The sequence below is a fragment of the Ochlerotatus camptorhynchus genome, unplaced genomic scaffold (genome assembly GCF_037179485.1).
Source record: "Ochlerotatus camptorhynchus isolate MF236.1 unplaced genomic scaffold, CSIRO-AGI_Acam_v1.1 ptg000403l, whole genome shotgun sequence".
In the NCBI taxonomy this organism is placed as follows: Eukaryota; Metazoa; Arthropoda; class Insecta; order Diptera; family Culicidae; genus Ochlerotatus; species Ochlerotatus camptorhynchus.
Genome location: NW_027040889.1, coordinates 124,099 through 142,100, shown reverse-complemented (window position 1 = coordinate 142,100; position 18,002 = coordinate 124,099). Strand labels below are relative to the sequence as shown.

The following is an 18,002-nucleotide window of genomic DNA, read 5'->3' as shown; positions in this document are numbered from 1 at the left end:
CGGCTGCTTCAAACCACATCACAGTATATCTGACTAAACAAGTGACACAAAATGGCAACTTTTATTAAGATGGAACTATTCGATTATGGAAAAGAATGCTCCGCTATTTCCACTCCCTGTGGCTATCCCCCCCCCCCCCCTCAGCAAGTAGAGAAAGGGTACCACCGACGACGATGAAGTAGGAGCAACAAAATCAACAGAACTTTAACTCCGAGGTATTTCACTGGCTTTGTTTGCCATGCAGGGAACCAAGGAACGGCGCCGGGAAAGATAATGGCTTCGGTGAATGTAGATGCTGCTTATTTTATCTGCACCGAAAGATGACAATACATATACTCTGTGAGCCCAACCGGCTCCCGTTTGTGTGCTGGAGAAAATGGAACATTGTTTTTATCAGAAACCTCGGAACACAATAACCCAAGGCAGGCACAACAGATGATGAGGGCTCATCGAAGCAGATTCCGTTCTTATCGGGTTGTATGGGGGAATTGTTCGCAGGGATAATGGGGAAACCGGAGACAAGAGCATTGAGTGATTCACATTTTCCGTTTGGGGATTAGTTTCGAAGCAAGACAGCGAATGCAAACAGTTGTCTATCCTCGAGATGAAACTTTCCTAATGAGCCGTTATTGTTCATTGGAGAGTAGTGAAGATATGACATTTGCTAGAATTGAGTCGTTTTGAAGTATAGTTGTTCCGAACAATGGCGTTTCTGTATTGATCATCTTCACCGGTACAATTCAGATACATACCTTAAGGGTCTTAGGGGATTTAAATGATAAAAAATGTCATCCCATGAATCAGGTATTGTTTATTTAACGAATGACATGCAATTCATGGCATTCAGGCAGCTTTCTTTAGAATTTATTTAAAGAATTTGTTGAGCTACAGTCTAAATTTCTGGTCAAACTTAAACGTGCTATATGATCAAAATTTCAACACGATCTTATATTCAAAGTTTCCATGAGTACTCCCTCGTTCATTGATTTAGAGCATTCTAATCCCACTATTGCATGACTTCCTGTGCCATTTTAAAGCTTCAAGCATTCCAGCTTAATGCTACTTCACCAACAAAAACCGAGCTGTTCACTTTGCATACGTCGCAAACTTCCAACAATTTAAAACTGTGACGAGACGTTTGGAAGCCATTTAACTTTTCAAACAGTTTCCCCGTTCAGAGTTTCAAAGAAGCCCGTTCCAAAAGTGCGAAAACCAACAAACCAATCAGCTGGCATGTGCGCGTCTTTTATCGTGCCATAATGAACCTCTACCTCTACCATCCGTCGTCATCGTCGTCGTCATCGCCGCGACCGCTGTCTACTGGAGCCAGGGTATGAAATTGCAGAATATTCGTACACACAAATCAAATTCTCTAACAGCCTATGTAAGGTTGAATGTATTGCATTCTCTGCAGATGTTTGATACAACAAATGTCATGGCACTTCATACAATAGACTGCAGCGTACAAGCAAGTTTTTCCAGAATGCATATTTTATAAAAACCCTTAGTTCAAGAAATAAGATAACGTAAAAACTACGGAATTATTTTAAAAACCATCCAGTGACCACATTACACAATCTAATCATGTTACGAAACATCGCAAATTCTGCATACTTTTCATGCAAATCTGTAATACAATCTTAGATTTTTCGTTTGGGTGTAGAGTATTGTTTTAGCAGGCATGGGAAGAAGCCCACTTTGGACGGTATTCACACTCTGAAAGTAGCTTGTTGGAAGTTAAGAAAGTTGCTTGAGAGCACGCGGAGGTCGAAGAAAGCCAAACAAATTGAAAATAAAGTTGTGAAAAATGAATGGGAACACACTTTTGAATCGCACATAAGCACCCATGCGAAAAAAAACCAAAAGTACAACTCGAAGTGAAGTAGCGCTCGCCGAAAGAAGCCGCCAAGTGCTTTGGAATATAATTTCTGCTTTTGTTTTTCTTTTAGCTATGAAGTGCAAGCTTTTCTGTCTGCTTCGTGTCGGTGGGTGCTATTGGTTGTTGAATTTCCAAATGATTTAGAAGCTCATAAATAGGAATGCTTGCTTTAAAAGTTGAGCTTCGTTGCTGAAAGTCTTCAGAGTTTTATTTACTTGTTCAGTGTACATGAAAAGACAATTTGGAATTTGATTTGTTACTATGAACTGTTCAGTTCATAGAACGCACAGCAAAAATTGTCTATAGCTTTTAATTTTTCATTTTACTGCAAGCAAGTACTTTAACTGTTTATGTTTGTATTACTTATATGTAAAGTTAACGATTTACATAGTTGAAGATGCTAATTTCAAGTAACAGTCTAAAGTGGTCATTTTTATACGATCGATGAGGAACTATCAACTCTTTACTTTCATCTCCTCATCTATCTTATAAAAATGACCACTTTAGTCTGTTATTTGAAATTAGCATCTTCATCTAACTAAATAGAGCAAGGTTTTTGAAAAACAAAAACTATATTTTGATCTTCAATCTTTTTGATTTCTCGTGTAACCAAACAAAAAAATTTCCCATTGGATCCTCTTCACACACTTACGTTAAACTTTAAGGTAAAATATCTCGTCTTTTACATTTGTCAAATCGCTTATTTAGAACACAATGTGATAAAAAGTGTATTGGCAGAGTTAATAACGGGTGACCACTAAAAAATGAGAATGAAAATAATGGGAAAAAAACACAAGTGAAGCTTTTTAACTAGTTCGTTTATTTGGTAGGCTCAATCGCGTTAGCTTTACGGAGCCGATAGTTCATTGTTCTTTGTTTGTAACAAAATTCACTTAATTCTATGTCTAGTAGGAGTTGGGCCGAATACTCGCGGCTTACTCGAGGTTAAAGAGGTACATTGTCGAAGGATAGGATCACGGGAGGAACTTGGGGGTAAGGTTTCGTTGTCTCATCAGAGTGTTGTCGCCAGTATGAATGGTAGTGCGGTTCTAGTTTCGTCTGGAGTTCGACCGGCTATGGTGACCAGTGGGCGACGATGAGACTCATCGAAACGGGGGGACAAGACAAACAAAAACTATTAAAGAGAGACAAAAGACAAAGGAATTAAATTCTTATACTAGACATTTGAAGAAACACATAAACCGATTGCATATAGCAGATATCGCGAGTTCCCAACACGTCTCTGATAGGAACATAGGGTTGTCTTCCTTGGGCCTCAAGGGTATTCAAAAGTCGCTCTCTGGCGGCGTCATTATCCGTACATTGCCAAACTGCGTGATCGATGTCGTCGTAACCGTTTCCACACCGACAGATGTTGCTGTCCACGAGGTTTATTCTATTGAGATGAGCATCTAGCGAGTAGTGGTTGGGCATAAGTCTACTCATCACACGAATGAAGTCACGACTTAAGTCCAAGCCTTTAAACCACGCTCTCGAAGAAACAACCAGAGAAGCTTAGTTCAAACTGGTTTATTTCAAACAAAGGGTTAATTAATGTCTTCAAACTGAGCTTAGTGAATATTGGCATACGGTCTGTGGTCCGCCGTGCGGAGCAGCTTCGACAAGATATTGGAACATGATCGTTGGACGGTTTCCACATCGGTTTTTCGGATACAGCTTTTGATCCTATTGGTGAGTTGCTTGGTGTCCTTGGCCTTTCAATTATCCTTGAAGACCATGGAGCATAATAGACCGAAAAAATCCTCGATAGGATGGCACTGTGGAAGATTTGTCGGATTCCTGAATTTTGACACATATGGTATATTTTGGCTTTCCGCCGTACTTCCGGTATCCAGTGGCATTTAGTTCTCACGGTTTGGATTTGCTCGTCACTTTACTCTGGGGATCTGGTTTTATTTATACACACTATTCCATCCTTCCTTAGAGTCTTGCAGATGTGTGACTTCGAACAAGGGAACTTTCTGGCCGCTTCCCGTTAGCTTACCGATTCCTTGTTGTTGAATTGTTGAGTATGTTGTGCAGCGAGCGGAGCGTCATCATATTCATTATCTTCGTGGACGCTGCTACATCTCTTCCGGGTTACTGCCATCGATGCCAGGATACGGTATACGATGGATACCGGAACATTTTCCCTTTGGTTCACAGTATACTTTTTTCCACGATTTTCGTTTGCTCGAAAGAAATGTACAATGCGCGCGCATAGTTCTAACAAATAATTTTGCAAATGATTTTGCTATCACTGGTGTTATCAACATATTTTTGATTCATCCCGAAGATCATGAAGTTCTAAATACTCAAGAAGGTATTCATTTACTACTCGAATATATCCTTGATTGTCTTAATCATCCTGAAGGTCCGATTTTGATAATGTATAGACTCAACAAGGTATTGTACATTGTCCCGATTTAATTTATAAACCTGCAGAGCTCCATAATATAATACGGGGTACACAGTATTTTGAGACCTCCAAATTATCTTGGAGTTGAAATCTTATTCGATTCTAAGAATCCGTAGATGATGATGATGGTCCCTCCACTTAACCCTTACAAAGGTTTGAGCTGGACGATTTGTCTCTAAGATAATTAAGTATGACATTTTTACCAGATTAGCGAACGAAAAGAACTGGTTACAGTTACAGATATAAATTCCCTCATAAATTTGCAGTTGCTTCACAGCGATATAAATGTGAAAGAGCATAGGCGTTCACCTCTTTGTTCACCCATTTGTCCACCACAAATATTCACATGCAGTCCCAGCGATCGAGAATTCCTGAATAATCAACAACGCATGCTGTCATAATTTTCAGCAATGTCAGGAATGGTAACAAGCTCTCGACATTCAGCCATAAAACTTACTGCTAATTCACAGCATCTTTAAAATAAGCTTCAAAGTTCCATTTTGTTACTACCAAATGTTTAATTCTGTCGTTTATATCCATAATACGAGCGAGCAGCTCAAACCTTTGTAGATTACTCAAAATTACTTTTTTTTTTAAATACTACTACAGTACACGTTTGATTTTGGCCACAAGCATACAAATTTAGTTTTTACAGATTTGAACCGTTCAAAATCGAATTTTGAAACATAATTTATAATTTCGTTGATGAAAAACGAAGTAGGCTGTGCCGGCGAACGGTCAGGTTTATTTTTGCTGTCAAGATTTTTTCTCGTGATTCCCCGATTCTCGTTTCATCCTCAGTCTTGGGAAAAATGTGTTTCGATTGAATAACCACCGGTTTCCAGTGCGGAAATTGTTCCTACACTAGTTTAATAATCAACATATAAAGTGAAATTATCGTAATAAAGTGCTAACACACCCAAAAATGAACCAAGCCGAAGTGGTCAAGCTGATGTCACAGCTGAAGGTTGCGATCCGGCCCCGTCATCGAAACTTGAAAAACATCGACGGACCGGAAGGGCGGCTCGACAAGCTTCGCAAAACCGTGACAGCGCTGATCAAACACGAACGGATCGAGCTGAACTACCAGCGAGCGGATGAAGCGCGGGGCTACGCCGAGCGGCTGATCTCCGATGCCATCCGGTACGGGGATTGCCACAAGCCGACGATGGAAATAGCCGACTATTGGCTGACGGAGAAGCAGCTGGTGCACAAGCTATTCAAGGTGCTGGCGCCCAGGTTCGAAGAGTACAAAGTGTCCGCCACGCGGATGTACAAGGCACCGAAAGAATATCTCGGCTGGTATCGGAAGCGCGCGGTACTGGAGCTGCGGGGGAATCCGTATCCTTCGCTGGTGCAGAATTTGTACCAGAATCGGAATTTACTGCACAATGTTTTGCTGGACGATGCGCGCAAGGATTTCCGCAAGGAAAAGTACGCGGAAATTGCGGCGCAGATTGGCGGTACGATGGAGACTCACTCATCACATTGGAACAACCAGATAAGTACACTTGCTTGTTATTTTATTCTACACATATATCCCAATCATTTTATAACTAAATACGTGCCAGAATAAGAAGTTTTTTTTTATTATGGAAGTGAGAATACACTTGTGTATTTTTGCGGGGCTTATTGTATCAGAAAATGACCTCAGAATGTACGTGCAGAAACAGGCATTCTTGAAATGGGTCGTTTGATGTACGATAGAGCTGTCAACTTCCATCTCCAGGGCTAAAAATATTTGCACATTCGACATACAGAAAATGCAGATAAGTTTCTTCCATAAAAACTCTGCCGGTACAGAGGGCGATGGATTGTACTCACACACACACACACACACACACATAATTTATAATTTCGTTGATTTTGGACCACAGCACAGTGGAACCGTTCTGAAAAAAAAACGGTCAAAAGTCTATTCTCATCTTCATTGACGTTTTTGAGGGTGTGTGAAGTTGGTGAAGTTGTTTGGAATGGTGATCCACTTTCTTTTAAATATACACCGATTTTTTTTTACTAAGCGGGTATTAAACTGAGAAAATCTAACCTTTTACGTAACTGAGATAGACGTATTATGTCGTGGGCAAAGTTGTAGAACTAGATAGTTTAAGAAACTTTGTTCAAGATACAAAGTTTCTATGTCTGGAGACAAATGAGATTGATCGGATTTTCTCTCAAGACTACCTTAAAACTGGTTTTTCGAGTTATGTAATATTTTATTCATATTTTATTAATACGGTATGTTGCAGAAAGTTTTTATCCATAACTTTTCTGAATACACCAACAAATTTTATCGACTTCACTTTTAATGTACAGTGATTTAAAAGCCAAAACACACCAATTTAAATATTATAAAAATGTCCAACAACACTCAACGACATAAAATTTTTCATGATTTCAAGTGTAAGTATAAAAAAGCATCGGTAACAGTCAGGAACATCATTTTTGAAGCTACTTTATACAACATCATTTGCCCAATATTCTACATGATTATCATGATTATCGTGAAATAAAATTGTGTCCTGTCCGCGATCCCGTACTTTCAAAATTAATTTGGAAAAATTTCTTAGGTTTTCTATAAATAGTGCCAGGAGTTTGAAGATATTCTATAATGATTCGACTGACTATTTGAACCTGTAGAACTTCGTGAAGTTTGATATCACTAGTCAACAGTGTTTTACGCCCTTCGACCAAAGGCAATGAATTAAATTGCCTCGTTGAATTCTAATATGTACTAATATGTAGATTTTTTGTAACACGTACTTTTTTTTTTAGAAAACCGGGATTGAATTTGCAAAAGTACAAATGCGAAGCCCGAGCAGGAACAAATATCTCGACACCTTAACTTGGTATGGATTAGCCTAACCCGATCAGGAGAAAATAACTAATGAATACCCAATTCTGATCTGATACCAAAGCTTGGTATTGATCAGCATGACATAAAAATGAAAATACCAAAGAATAATACAAAAAAATTGCATGCAAAATACTTGATAAATAACAACAATTGATATATGGATACTAAAAGAATACCTGGGTTGCATTGTTTTGGTATTTCAATTGCTCTCTTTAAAGTTAGTTATACGAAGTGTAGCAAAGATAATGTGGCCATATCCGCGATTTGAAGGGTATTTAGATGTACAAAATGTTTTATACACAATTTTTCCGTAAATTTGACCTTACTCATCATAAGGGTTTTCCAAACCTTTTAACCCATATATCTCATTATTAATATGACCTTAATCGCAATTTTAGGGGTGATTAGGTGTTCGAAGTTCATTTACCAGATTTTTCCCGTAATTTTGGTTCGATCAACATGAAATTTTTAACAATGGAAAGATCTTATCAACATATACCTGCACCCAACCGGTGGATGTAAGATTCGCTTACAATTATGTGGGATTCATCATCAGAGGATGTAAGTGGAGACCGCATGAACCGAGGATGCGATATACCTAGGTGCGGTCCGATGTAAGAAAATTGGAGACCGAAAAATGTGGAGTTGTATTAGTGAGTGAAATTAATTATGTCGAAAAAAATAGAAAAAAGGTTGGCGACTGGACTCGAACCACGGACGTTGCGACTATCAGACCTGTGCTTTCTCTACTGCTCTCTCCATGCTTCTAAATATGGTCAGCCTAAAACCAAACATGAAGCGCTCATTTTCTCGCATGCTCGACTTCGTATGCTTTTTCTGCTGGAGAGATTCGAGTTACGTGTGTGCGTCGTTCTACAATGTTCTACAATGTACGTCGTTCTACAAGCTTACTGGTATAGTCGAAAGCGTAGATGGAACACGAAATAAAAAAAGACAAAAAACCATTACATCGCCTGCATGGTCAATTTCTAACATTCGTTGCGATGTTCATGAACAGAGGATGATAGGAAACGGAACTAACATTCATTGTAATAGATTTTTGGTTTGCGTGTGTAAATAGAAAAAAAAAATCATACCAATCTGACTTTCGGTTCCGGAGATATACAGGGCATAATGATTTTAGTTACTGATTTTTTTTTAAAATCAACGGTACATTCCATCAACATGGATGCCGATCTGACATAGGTGTAAGAATCGGATTTCACACCTCTTGCCGTTTGTGACCGATAGCCATCCACACAAGCTATCTCACCCGCATAAAACATTCCCAATCGATAGATCTCTGCTCGACCTGGCTCGACAGTTTGATTACGACACCGTAGAATCAAATTGAATATGAAAAGACGACCCAGCAGAAATTATATGCATCTGTGGACACGTTTCATCTAGGCAAGCCTTTTCCGAGATAGCTTATGCAATCGATATGGTTGATACCTGCGTGTCTAATAATCCCTTTGTTTAAGTCAAGGAAAGGCATTATGTTTAGTGTGGTCGTTATGATTCTCATACTCAAAAAGTGCAGGAACTCTGCGATGAGTAAATTTGCCACATGGTTTCATGTGGAAAACCTAAAAAATCTGCCGGAAAATGTTAAAAATTGATAAAAAATTTACTCAGTTTAGGAGTAGTACCAATAAACTGAGAGAATCCAAAGTTTGCTTTTCTAATATTTGATATTTTTTTCCTGGAAAAACCTGGAGGTTGTAACTGACAAGATAACAAATTAACATTCGGATTCAGTTCGATGTTGTTCATTCTTCTTTTTGTCAGTCCCAATTTTGTTTACTCAATTTTGGCAGATATGAGTAGATCCTACTTAAATTTGGCTTGTTAAAAAATAGCTAACACCCGTGCATAAACTTAGCAAATCGCATAACCTTGGGCTAAGCATCTAAAGCGGACGTTACACATGTCAATATATTCACAATAATCGTATTCAATTTCTTTTTCTTCAATATTTGGAGATTGGCAATAATAATGGCAATTTAAATTTATATCATCAATACTTTTGACAATATATCTCCTATTTTTTGTCAATATATTCATAAGTGTAACATTAACTTTAAATCTTGGTCTATAAATCATTCTTATTCTTACAATCGCTATCAAAACTGGTACATCACGAATTGGATTGAAATTCAGGCAGTGATGTCACATATACAGATTTATCTGTAATCATACAGTTTTTTTTCAATGTGTTGATACAGATATCTGTATATACAGATTACAGATTTTTTAAAAATATACAGATTTTCCAAATGAGTGAAATATATTTAATATATTGTTTAATACAATTATTCCAATAAATAAATAATCAATTCTTCCTTTTGAGCAGCATGATTACACTCATTAAATCCAATTTTTTTTTTCACTAAATAAAATAGTATTGTCACAGACAAACAGACGTAACTCTTTGAAAAACTTGTTCTTGAAAACATAATATCTCAAAACATATAACCTCAGTAACGACATCTCTCTGGCTTCTCACGGAAAACAAGCTTGCTCGCCAAGTCTCAAACAATATTGCATACAAGTTTGATATAATGTATAGAAACGTCAAAGTGATCCAATGCCAGCGCTGCGGCGAGTAGTTCGCGGAACTGATAATATTCAAATCAACCGTTAAATGCATGAACGAAGATACACAATGAAGAGTTACGTCTGTTTGCCTGTGGTATTGTATTATCTTCAATAATTTTGCGGGTACTTCTGATGTTCAGATGTCTTGAGTCCAGATCTCTCGTTGGGAGCAATAATAAATTCCCATTCTTATTGTTTAATTCACCATGTCACATGGTGACCGACACAATGGTTAATTATTGTTTTTTTACAAATTGGAAACAGGCCATTTTAGCAAACTTTCTTTAAGAGTCAACTGTAAGTTTTGAAATTTTAATAGCGTCATATTAGAAAACAATATTAGAAAGAACAAAGAAGGATTACAGAGTTAAAAAAAACAATGGCCAGATAAAGATTTTCATTATCTCAGACATAAAAATAATAAAATTCTTGAGAAACGTGATTGTTACTTCATTTTAAGTCAGAAGCAGATTTGTCGCTCACTATTGAAACTTTTTTTTTGTAATTTCAGTCTCAAATCTCTTTAATTAATTCTTTAAAAGCTTTAGTAATTTTTCATGATTCTACACTTGAAAAAGAAATTAAACAATATTTTTTTTTAAGATTTTTGTCAGCCAGATACAGATTAACAAGATTTTTTGCTATGAAAACACAGAATGAAACTTGAAAAAATGAGGCAACACTGCATTCAGGTAGCTTATCTTACTAACCAGGCTAAGTCCCGGTAAAAAAGGCTTAAAATAAAATATCCATTAAGGCCTCGTCTATCTATGGATAATATCAAAAACGAGATAATACTGTGTAACAAAGGTTCTATTCGCCTTCCCGGTGGATCAATATGGGTGTTTATCTCCGTTAATAAAACCTTAATCGCGATTTAGGTGATCGATATTTGATGGATTTGAGTTCACTCACTCGAGAAAAAGTGACACCAGTTGCGGGCAATATTTACTAATCATGAACACTAAATGTTCATGAATAATGAACAATGAAAATTTAGTGTTCACGATTAGTAAACATTGCCCGCAGGTTGTGTCACTTTTTTCGAGTGAATGAACACAAATTCATCGGTGCACTCGTCCATACCCGATTTCAGTTCACGTTAGGATTGGGAGATCTTTAGTAAAAGGTTGGAGGAACAATTTTGCTTGCGGAACTAGAATAGATCCATCTCCCAAAGATCGACCAATCCTAGTGCACGTTTGGCTTTCAACGTTAGCAGTTCAGCTCGTGCCGTGCTCAGTGTGTGCATCTGTTTTTCTTTCTTTTCCTTGCTGCATGCTGGCGCTTCGCGCAGTGATGCCACATATACAGATTTATCTGTTATCATACAATTTTTTTTCTATACTTTGATACAGATTTATATACAGATTTATGACATACAGATCACAGATTTCTTTTTTTTTTTAATAATCGGATTTTTTTTTTCAGATGTTCTAGATGAGCGGAATATGTGTTCAACCCTTGATTTTTTATAGTTGGAGATGCTTAACGTCAGATATCAGACCCGAAGTGTTCATTTTATACAATAGATGAGGATATGAATGTATTGAGTTCATAGTTCCGTTAGAATACGGCAGTGTAAAAATTGTATATAGAGAATAGAAAGCGAGCAAAGGTCCATTTTGAAGAAGGTACGAATCGGGTTATTCTTCTCCTTTACTAAACTCCCCTCTTGGTGAGGGATGGTGAGGGGTAACTCCCCCCGCCACTACTGGCAAAAGATATGATAACCGATTTACTCACGTACCTTCGAATGTTGTCGTCGTCGTTTTTGTGCGTTGAGGTGTGTTTCAGAAATGCAATCGAAGTGTGCCGTGACCGCTATTAGACGCGTTTGTTTTCGGTCGCTGGAGTTGTCGGTTCTGATTTTAACGTTGGTGATCTGGTGCTGCGTCTTCTAGACTGTGTACTGCAAGTGATTGGTGGTGAAAAGTGGACGTAGCCCTTTTTATTACTGCTGAGATCCCTCTAGTTGGAGCAGCTACACTTAACGAAAACTGTAAATGAAAAAAATCCGAAATTGGTGACTTGAGATTCACAGAATTTCGGAACGGATTTATTCCCGTGTACCAGTTCTGATAGGTACTGTAGAAATAAGGATGATGTATTGACCAAGATGTTAGATATATAGCCCAAGGTTACGCGAATAGTTCGGTTTCTGGGCAAATGCAGCGTTGGTGCCCGCAGTTTCTAAACATCGTAAATGTGAGTAGGATTAATTCATATCCGTCAAAAATAGGGCTACCCGAGTAAACGTTTTTCACAGATTCATAATTAAATTAAATTAAACACGCTTTCATATGCAGGATGGAAACTATTATAACAGATACAACACACTATGCTGTGTGTCCTTGCTCATAATTATAATCTAGTTTATCGTTGAATTCAAATCTATTTCAATCGGATCAATAACAATGAGATGCTTTAAAGTCAGAACAGAAAGAAATATCAAATTCGAAATAAAGGCAAAATTAAAAAAAAAAATTTCTTTCGGTTGTCAGGATGCAGTGAAATAGAGATGAAAACAGCAACATGCACTCAATCAATAATCTCGTTAAGATATGTATTTTCGGACAGTCACGATCAACCCCTTATGTACAGTGCCCTTATAACATGCAATCACCGTCCCTAACATCTTAGCACCTCCCTCGATCTCCGCCAGTCGATTTTAGTAAACAAATTGAAATACCGATAAATATCGATATCTATTAACGGATGATGTAAATTAATGTTTATAAGCTATCCCCAGCAGACTGCACGGTGGGTTTTCAACCAGTCAGTATGTACTACTACAGGTTCCTTCGGGGGCATCCCGGAGGTTCCAAGAGCGGCTAATGTGATCAGTTATGCATTTAAAGTCTTTTTCAAAGCCTATTGATTAAGAACTATGAAGAAAGAGCTGTCACACGGCATTTTTTGAGTGATTTAAAGATCTGACCGCATTCAGAACCCTCCATCAGAAACGATTCCAGGGAAATGACCATATCTCTGTTTATTGTAGGCCGATTTTAGTTTCTAGCATATCATTTACTTTGGAAATAGATCTTCTCTCTGTGTATTTACTAAAAATATGAATTTTTTACCACCAAAGTAATCCAAAAATTTGCCTATCCTAGTTATTTTGAGTAACCCCTGTATGTGAGTAGTGTTAATTGAGAACAAGTCATACACAGAAAACCTGAGCGATTGGTTGAAAACCAGCCGAAAAAAAGCGGTGAGTTATAACTCAGTGGGTAACGCGTTCTTCGAAGGAATGCTGTATTAGCTTTATCCACCGTACCCACGTATCCTTGTTCTCACTACCTTATCTTTTAAATCTGGAAAAATTATCATGAGCAATACAATTGAATTTGATGACATAATAATACACAGTAAGAAATTCTGAATTTTAATGGTGATGTGAATATGCATGGATGCCAACTTCCTTTTCCGTAAATTAGAAACTTGCAAGAAATTATGTTAACAAAGATGTACGATCCACGGCGCCCGTGATGTAGTGGTAAGAGTGATTACCTCTCATCCCAGTAGGCCTGGGTTCAATACCAGTCGGCGCCGCCGGGATGTCCTCCGGAAGGGAAGTAAAGCCGTTGGTCCCCGGTTCATGAGTTGATTGATGGGTCGATAAGTAGGGTCCAGGTGTGGGAGCTGCCTCCCTGGCGTCGGTAGCATTGGTGCTCAGCACGGAAAACAAGATCGACGAAAAACAAATCAAGGAAAAAAATATACACGATCTATTTATGTGAAGCATAGTAACACAGTAACTTTAATTTTTTTAAATAATAGTCTTCATTATAATTTCAAGCAGGTGGACGGCCTGGTCTAGTGGTTAACATCCATACCTCTCACGTAAAAGTCACGACTTCAAATCTCACGAATGGCCCAAGAGTGTTAAAGTGACTTTAATAATAATAATAATAATAATAATAATAATAATAATAATAATAATAACAATAATAATAATCATTTTCATGCGTTATAAAAATTGAATAATGTGCAGAATTCTAACAGTCTTCATATTATACGCATCATTAATAACATTTGTATACGTATGCCTAATAATGATATAAAAAATAAGCTTAGTATTCCACCCCAAGGGCTTTGAATTTATTGAGCCTCTCTACCTCAGGTGCCAGCTCAGCGAGGGCCACCCATGCACGTCGATAAACCACTGCTTATTCAAGCTTTTATGGAAATAATTTATTTAGATTACTCTCCTTAAATATGCACCACGGTTCCCTTCCCTGAGGCATCACGAAAAGAGAGCACACCGTCAGAGCCGTCATGGCATATGTACGACGTCCACCACCAACGACGACGACGACGACGGTAGGTGCAGCCCAACCATTGAAGCAGAAATGTTCGAAAAAATAAGACTGAAAGGTTCACCTCCACCGGAGGTCGAGGTACGTTTCTCTTGGGATGCAGACGGTCAGATCGTAAAATTGTTTCAAATAATTGGCCTTACGTAAACAGAGAGATAAATTCGTAATTAACTTACTTTTCTGGGGCACTGGATTCACGGGATGTCAAATTGATTCGTTCGTATCCTTTTGCTAACTGGAACGGGGACGAAATTACTCGCCAGATCTGCGCTTGCCGAAGGATGCTTGTTCTGAGCCGGGTGAAACGATATGCACATTAATCATCTGCTTCTATATCACATTTGGTAGTAATTCTATTTCATCGTTATTCTTCCTGCCCCATACGTAATGGTGGCGCTGGAACGTGTAAATTTCATTTTCTCGTTATTACAATTTTATGAGATTACAAACACAGAACGGAAGAATCGGGGTACGAGAACAGAAAACTTCACCTTTTCCGTCTGGGCTGAGGAAAAGCACTCACACTTCACATACACATTCACTCGTCGATCTTCTTCCCGTCCACCGTTGGGATGGTAAATATGTACAACGGGGATAGCCAAGCTCTATTCAAACACAACGGGAAGGCCCCGCACGTAATCAGAATTTATGTGGATTATCACCGTAAGTAAACTGACGAAATAGGACGTCGTTGGTGGAAGTTAGCAAACTTTCCGCGAGGGTGTCAAAGTTACACCGAAAATCCAGTAAGAAATTCGCTCACTTCCTCCCCAAACACTACTGGCACACAGCTCCAGGCGGCTGTTAATTTGATAATTTTCCACCTTGCTTCACCTCGTGTCAAATTTTCCTTTCGACCGACTAACGAACCCCACAGATTTCTGCCATCAAAATCCCAACGAACCGCTCTTTCAAATCCCCCGACTCCGGCTATGCACACACAAAAAGTATCAAATCTTCTAACGAACGAGGTTCAGAAATCAATAGCCGCTCTTCTCTTCAGCATTCTTCCTCACTGGTTAGCATTGCACAAAAACGTTTCGGACAAGCAACGGCACGTCTTCCGGCACTTCCGAGAAGACCGGCACAGTAGAAAAGGTCTCTATCCAATGCGACCCTGAGCGCGCACCGCACGATACTTCACTCAATTTCCACGGAAAAATTGGTTCATTCTAGTGTGTTATTTTTCTACTATCCTCCACCGCTGCCACCCCCTTCCCTCGTTCAATCACACGTCATCACCATCACCACCATCAGCACAGCAGTGTCGATTCAAACCTAAATCCCGAGACCCGAGAAAATAGTGGCGGCTTTATGAAATGTGCTGGCTCTCAATCACCAAAACACACTCTAGACACGCAAGGAGGCTCTCCTCATCAGCTGGTAGCTTTTCCAAACACACACCGACTAAAAAAAATATACCTCAAGAGAGTGAGAGAATTTCGTTAGATCGACCGCAACCGACGAACGCAGACAGAAGACTGTGCTGGCGAAGCGAGCGATCCCAAACAGCGGCAAAGGATCCTACACGAATGCTGGAAAAGCTCGGTCAGATTTTCCGGTTACCTACCACAGGAGACACGATAATAGTAGACGGCGAGAGAGCTTGCCCGACTGACTGTGTGGCACGACATGGGGTGGTGGACTCTCTGTTTTGGTACTGTGCCGTAGTGAAGAGCTGGGAGGATTTTCCTGCTTTCGGTGGGTGGTGAGAGAACAGCGCCAGTGGAGTTCATTTGGAATAAATCGGGGCTGTTTGAGAGAGGCGGACTAAGGAGTAATTCTGCAGGGTAGATGGTAAATTTCAATTGGTGATTAGAAAGATTAGGGGTGCCTGGGGTTATATGCACTGGTGAGGCAGGATGCACCTTGTTTATTTTTACATGAAATTTACATTTTTACAATGAAAAAAATACCCGACCTGATAAATTCACCCTATTGATTTGACAGCTCAACGAAAAATGAAAACGTAAATAAAAGCAAAAAACGATTTACTTCCGTTGAGGTGCAATTGTTTGCTCCAGTTGGTTAAGGCAATAAAAATTTTATTGAATATCGGATGATGTCAAAGTCTAGTGAATAAAGGCTCGTGTTAACTATTGGTGATACGTTATCGGTGAGTTTTTGCTACTATTTCCTGATCAAAAATGTAATTATGCTTTCATGGGCCAAAATGGACTCCTAGGCTCAGGGCAAAATGATCATTTGGTAAACAAAGTTTGTTTACGTTTCAATTTTTTCCTCAGCGATTGTCCGAAACTACGTCCGGAAGTCAAATCGACGGTCATGGCCCAGTGACCAACTGCCCTTGAGGCTGTAAAAACGGAGTATCGAAGAATTATGCTGCTCGAGAATACGGCATTCCGAAGAAAACTCTCCGCTACCTTTCAAAAAACAGCAAATCCTCTTCCTTTCCGAGTTTGGGAAGTTTCGCATCAGTGTTTACTGAGGAACAAGAGCAGCAATTGGTGAATCACATTGTTAACATGAGTGAGGGCTTCTATGGGATTTCTCCGAGGAATGTAAGGAGTCTGGTATTTGAATTGGCCGACATTGATCAAATCCCACACCCATTCAATCGATCGGAGAGACTTGCTGGATATGACTGGCTGAAGTGTTTCCTTAAACGTCATTCGAACCTCACATTACGTTCGGCGGAAAACACATCGCTGGCAAGAGCCACAGGTTTCAACCGTTCCAGTGTACGCAAATATTTGGATCTTCTTGGAGAAATTTTGAAAGAACACCAGTATCCACCTCACAGGATTTGGAACATGAACATGCCAGCTGATACTTTTACCATTGATCACATAGATGAAAACGAATGCTACGTTATTCGAAGCAATTGAGATATTATCATTGGCCCAGTCTCCAATCAGTATTCCATCATCATAAATTCAGATCAGGTAGAGCAAAACACGACATCTTTTGAAACGGATGTGTTCGGTGAACCTTCTATGGAGCCAAACAACCCTGAAAGTGCAGAGCTCATCAGAGGTCAGCATGATGAAGGTGCTCCGGCTGACTACGAAACACTTACTGAATCAACAGAACTAATGGAAGAACAGGAGAACATCCCGCCTCTACCGCAGGATACCAAAACGGAGGATGGAAAGATGAAGCTTAAGAGGAGTGGTACCAAGCGCCTGTTGACTGGTTCAGATTCTGATCCGAACCTTTGCCAAGCCAAAATCGGCCGATGGGACCAAAACGCCCGTAACAAAATGTCAAAAATTTGACATTTTTCCGATTTCTCCAAGTTTAGTGGCCAAAAAACCAACGGTTAATCGACGAAAGAAAACTGCTTCGAGAAAAGAGCATGCTGTTGAACTGACATCCTCACCGCATCGCAAAAATTTGATTGAGGCTACTGTTTTGAAGGATATAAAGAATATTCAGAAATCAGGGCGCAAGTGCGCCGGTCGCAAAGAGCAGGCTCTCATAACTGATGAAGTGGATGATATACTATGTTTCACTTGTGGAAATGCTTTTCCGGTTTCGGGAAACGGTAAAGGATGGTCAAAGTGCAAGCACTGTCAAGAATGGTTCCATTCAGCATGTTCTGCAAACTTGGAAGCTTGTGGCACTTGCAAATATGTTCACAACTACTCTGCTCAATGAATACATGTGGCCCGGCCACTATATTTTTTAATGTTATTTTTTTACTATTTGATGTTGCAATAAATGAATTTGATATTGAACTGTTCATGATGAAGTTGTGGAATCCCATTTATGATTTAAACTGCATAAAGAGATCTTTCCGTGATTGACATTCTTGAGGAAAATTTCGCTATTGGAATTGGGGCATTTTGCCCCAACGTTTTAGTGCATTTTGCCCCATTGTTATGGTGCATTTTGCCCCTTCTATATGGTGTATCTTGCCCCTTTGTTGTAGTGCGTTTTACACTTATATGGGTGCAT

The 18,002-nt window shown here is 39.1% G+C and overlaps 2 protein-coding genes across 4 annotated transcripts in view; one reads left to right on the top strand and one right to left on the bottom strand.

Annotated features, from left to right (window-relative positions):
• The window catches only part of Ccn, a 356,072-nt gene extending 340,541 nt beyond the window's left edge, over positions 1–15,531 (bottom strand). For 2 of the 3 annotated variants that reach the window (XM_065233519.1, XM_065233521.1), the window contains exon 1: positions 14,258–15,531. The gene's annotated coding sequence lies outside the window, so the exon portion shown is untranslated. Of the gene's footprint in view, positions 1–11,506; positions 11,597–14,257 lie in introns of those variants that run through there. The other variant, XM_065233520.1, reaches the window with a different exon arrangement.
• On the top strand, positions 5,159–17,320 carry LOC135710811 (large ribosomal subunit protein bL17-like). Its single transcript, XM_065233499.1, has 2 exons — positions 5,159–5,761; positions 16,983–17,320. Exons 1-2 carry the CDS (start codon positions 5,224–5,226, stop codon positions 17,318–17,320), a joined length of 876 nt encoding a protein of 291 aa, XP_065089571.1. The 5' UTR covers positions 5,159–5,223.
• The last annotated feature ends 682 nt before the right edge of the window (positions 17,321–18,002 follow it).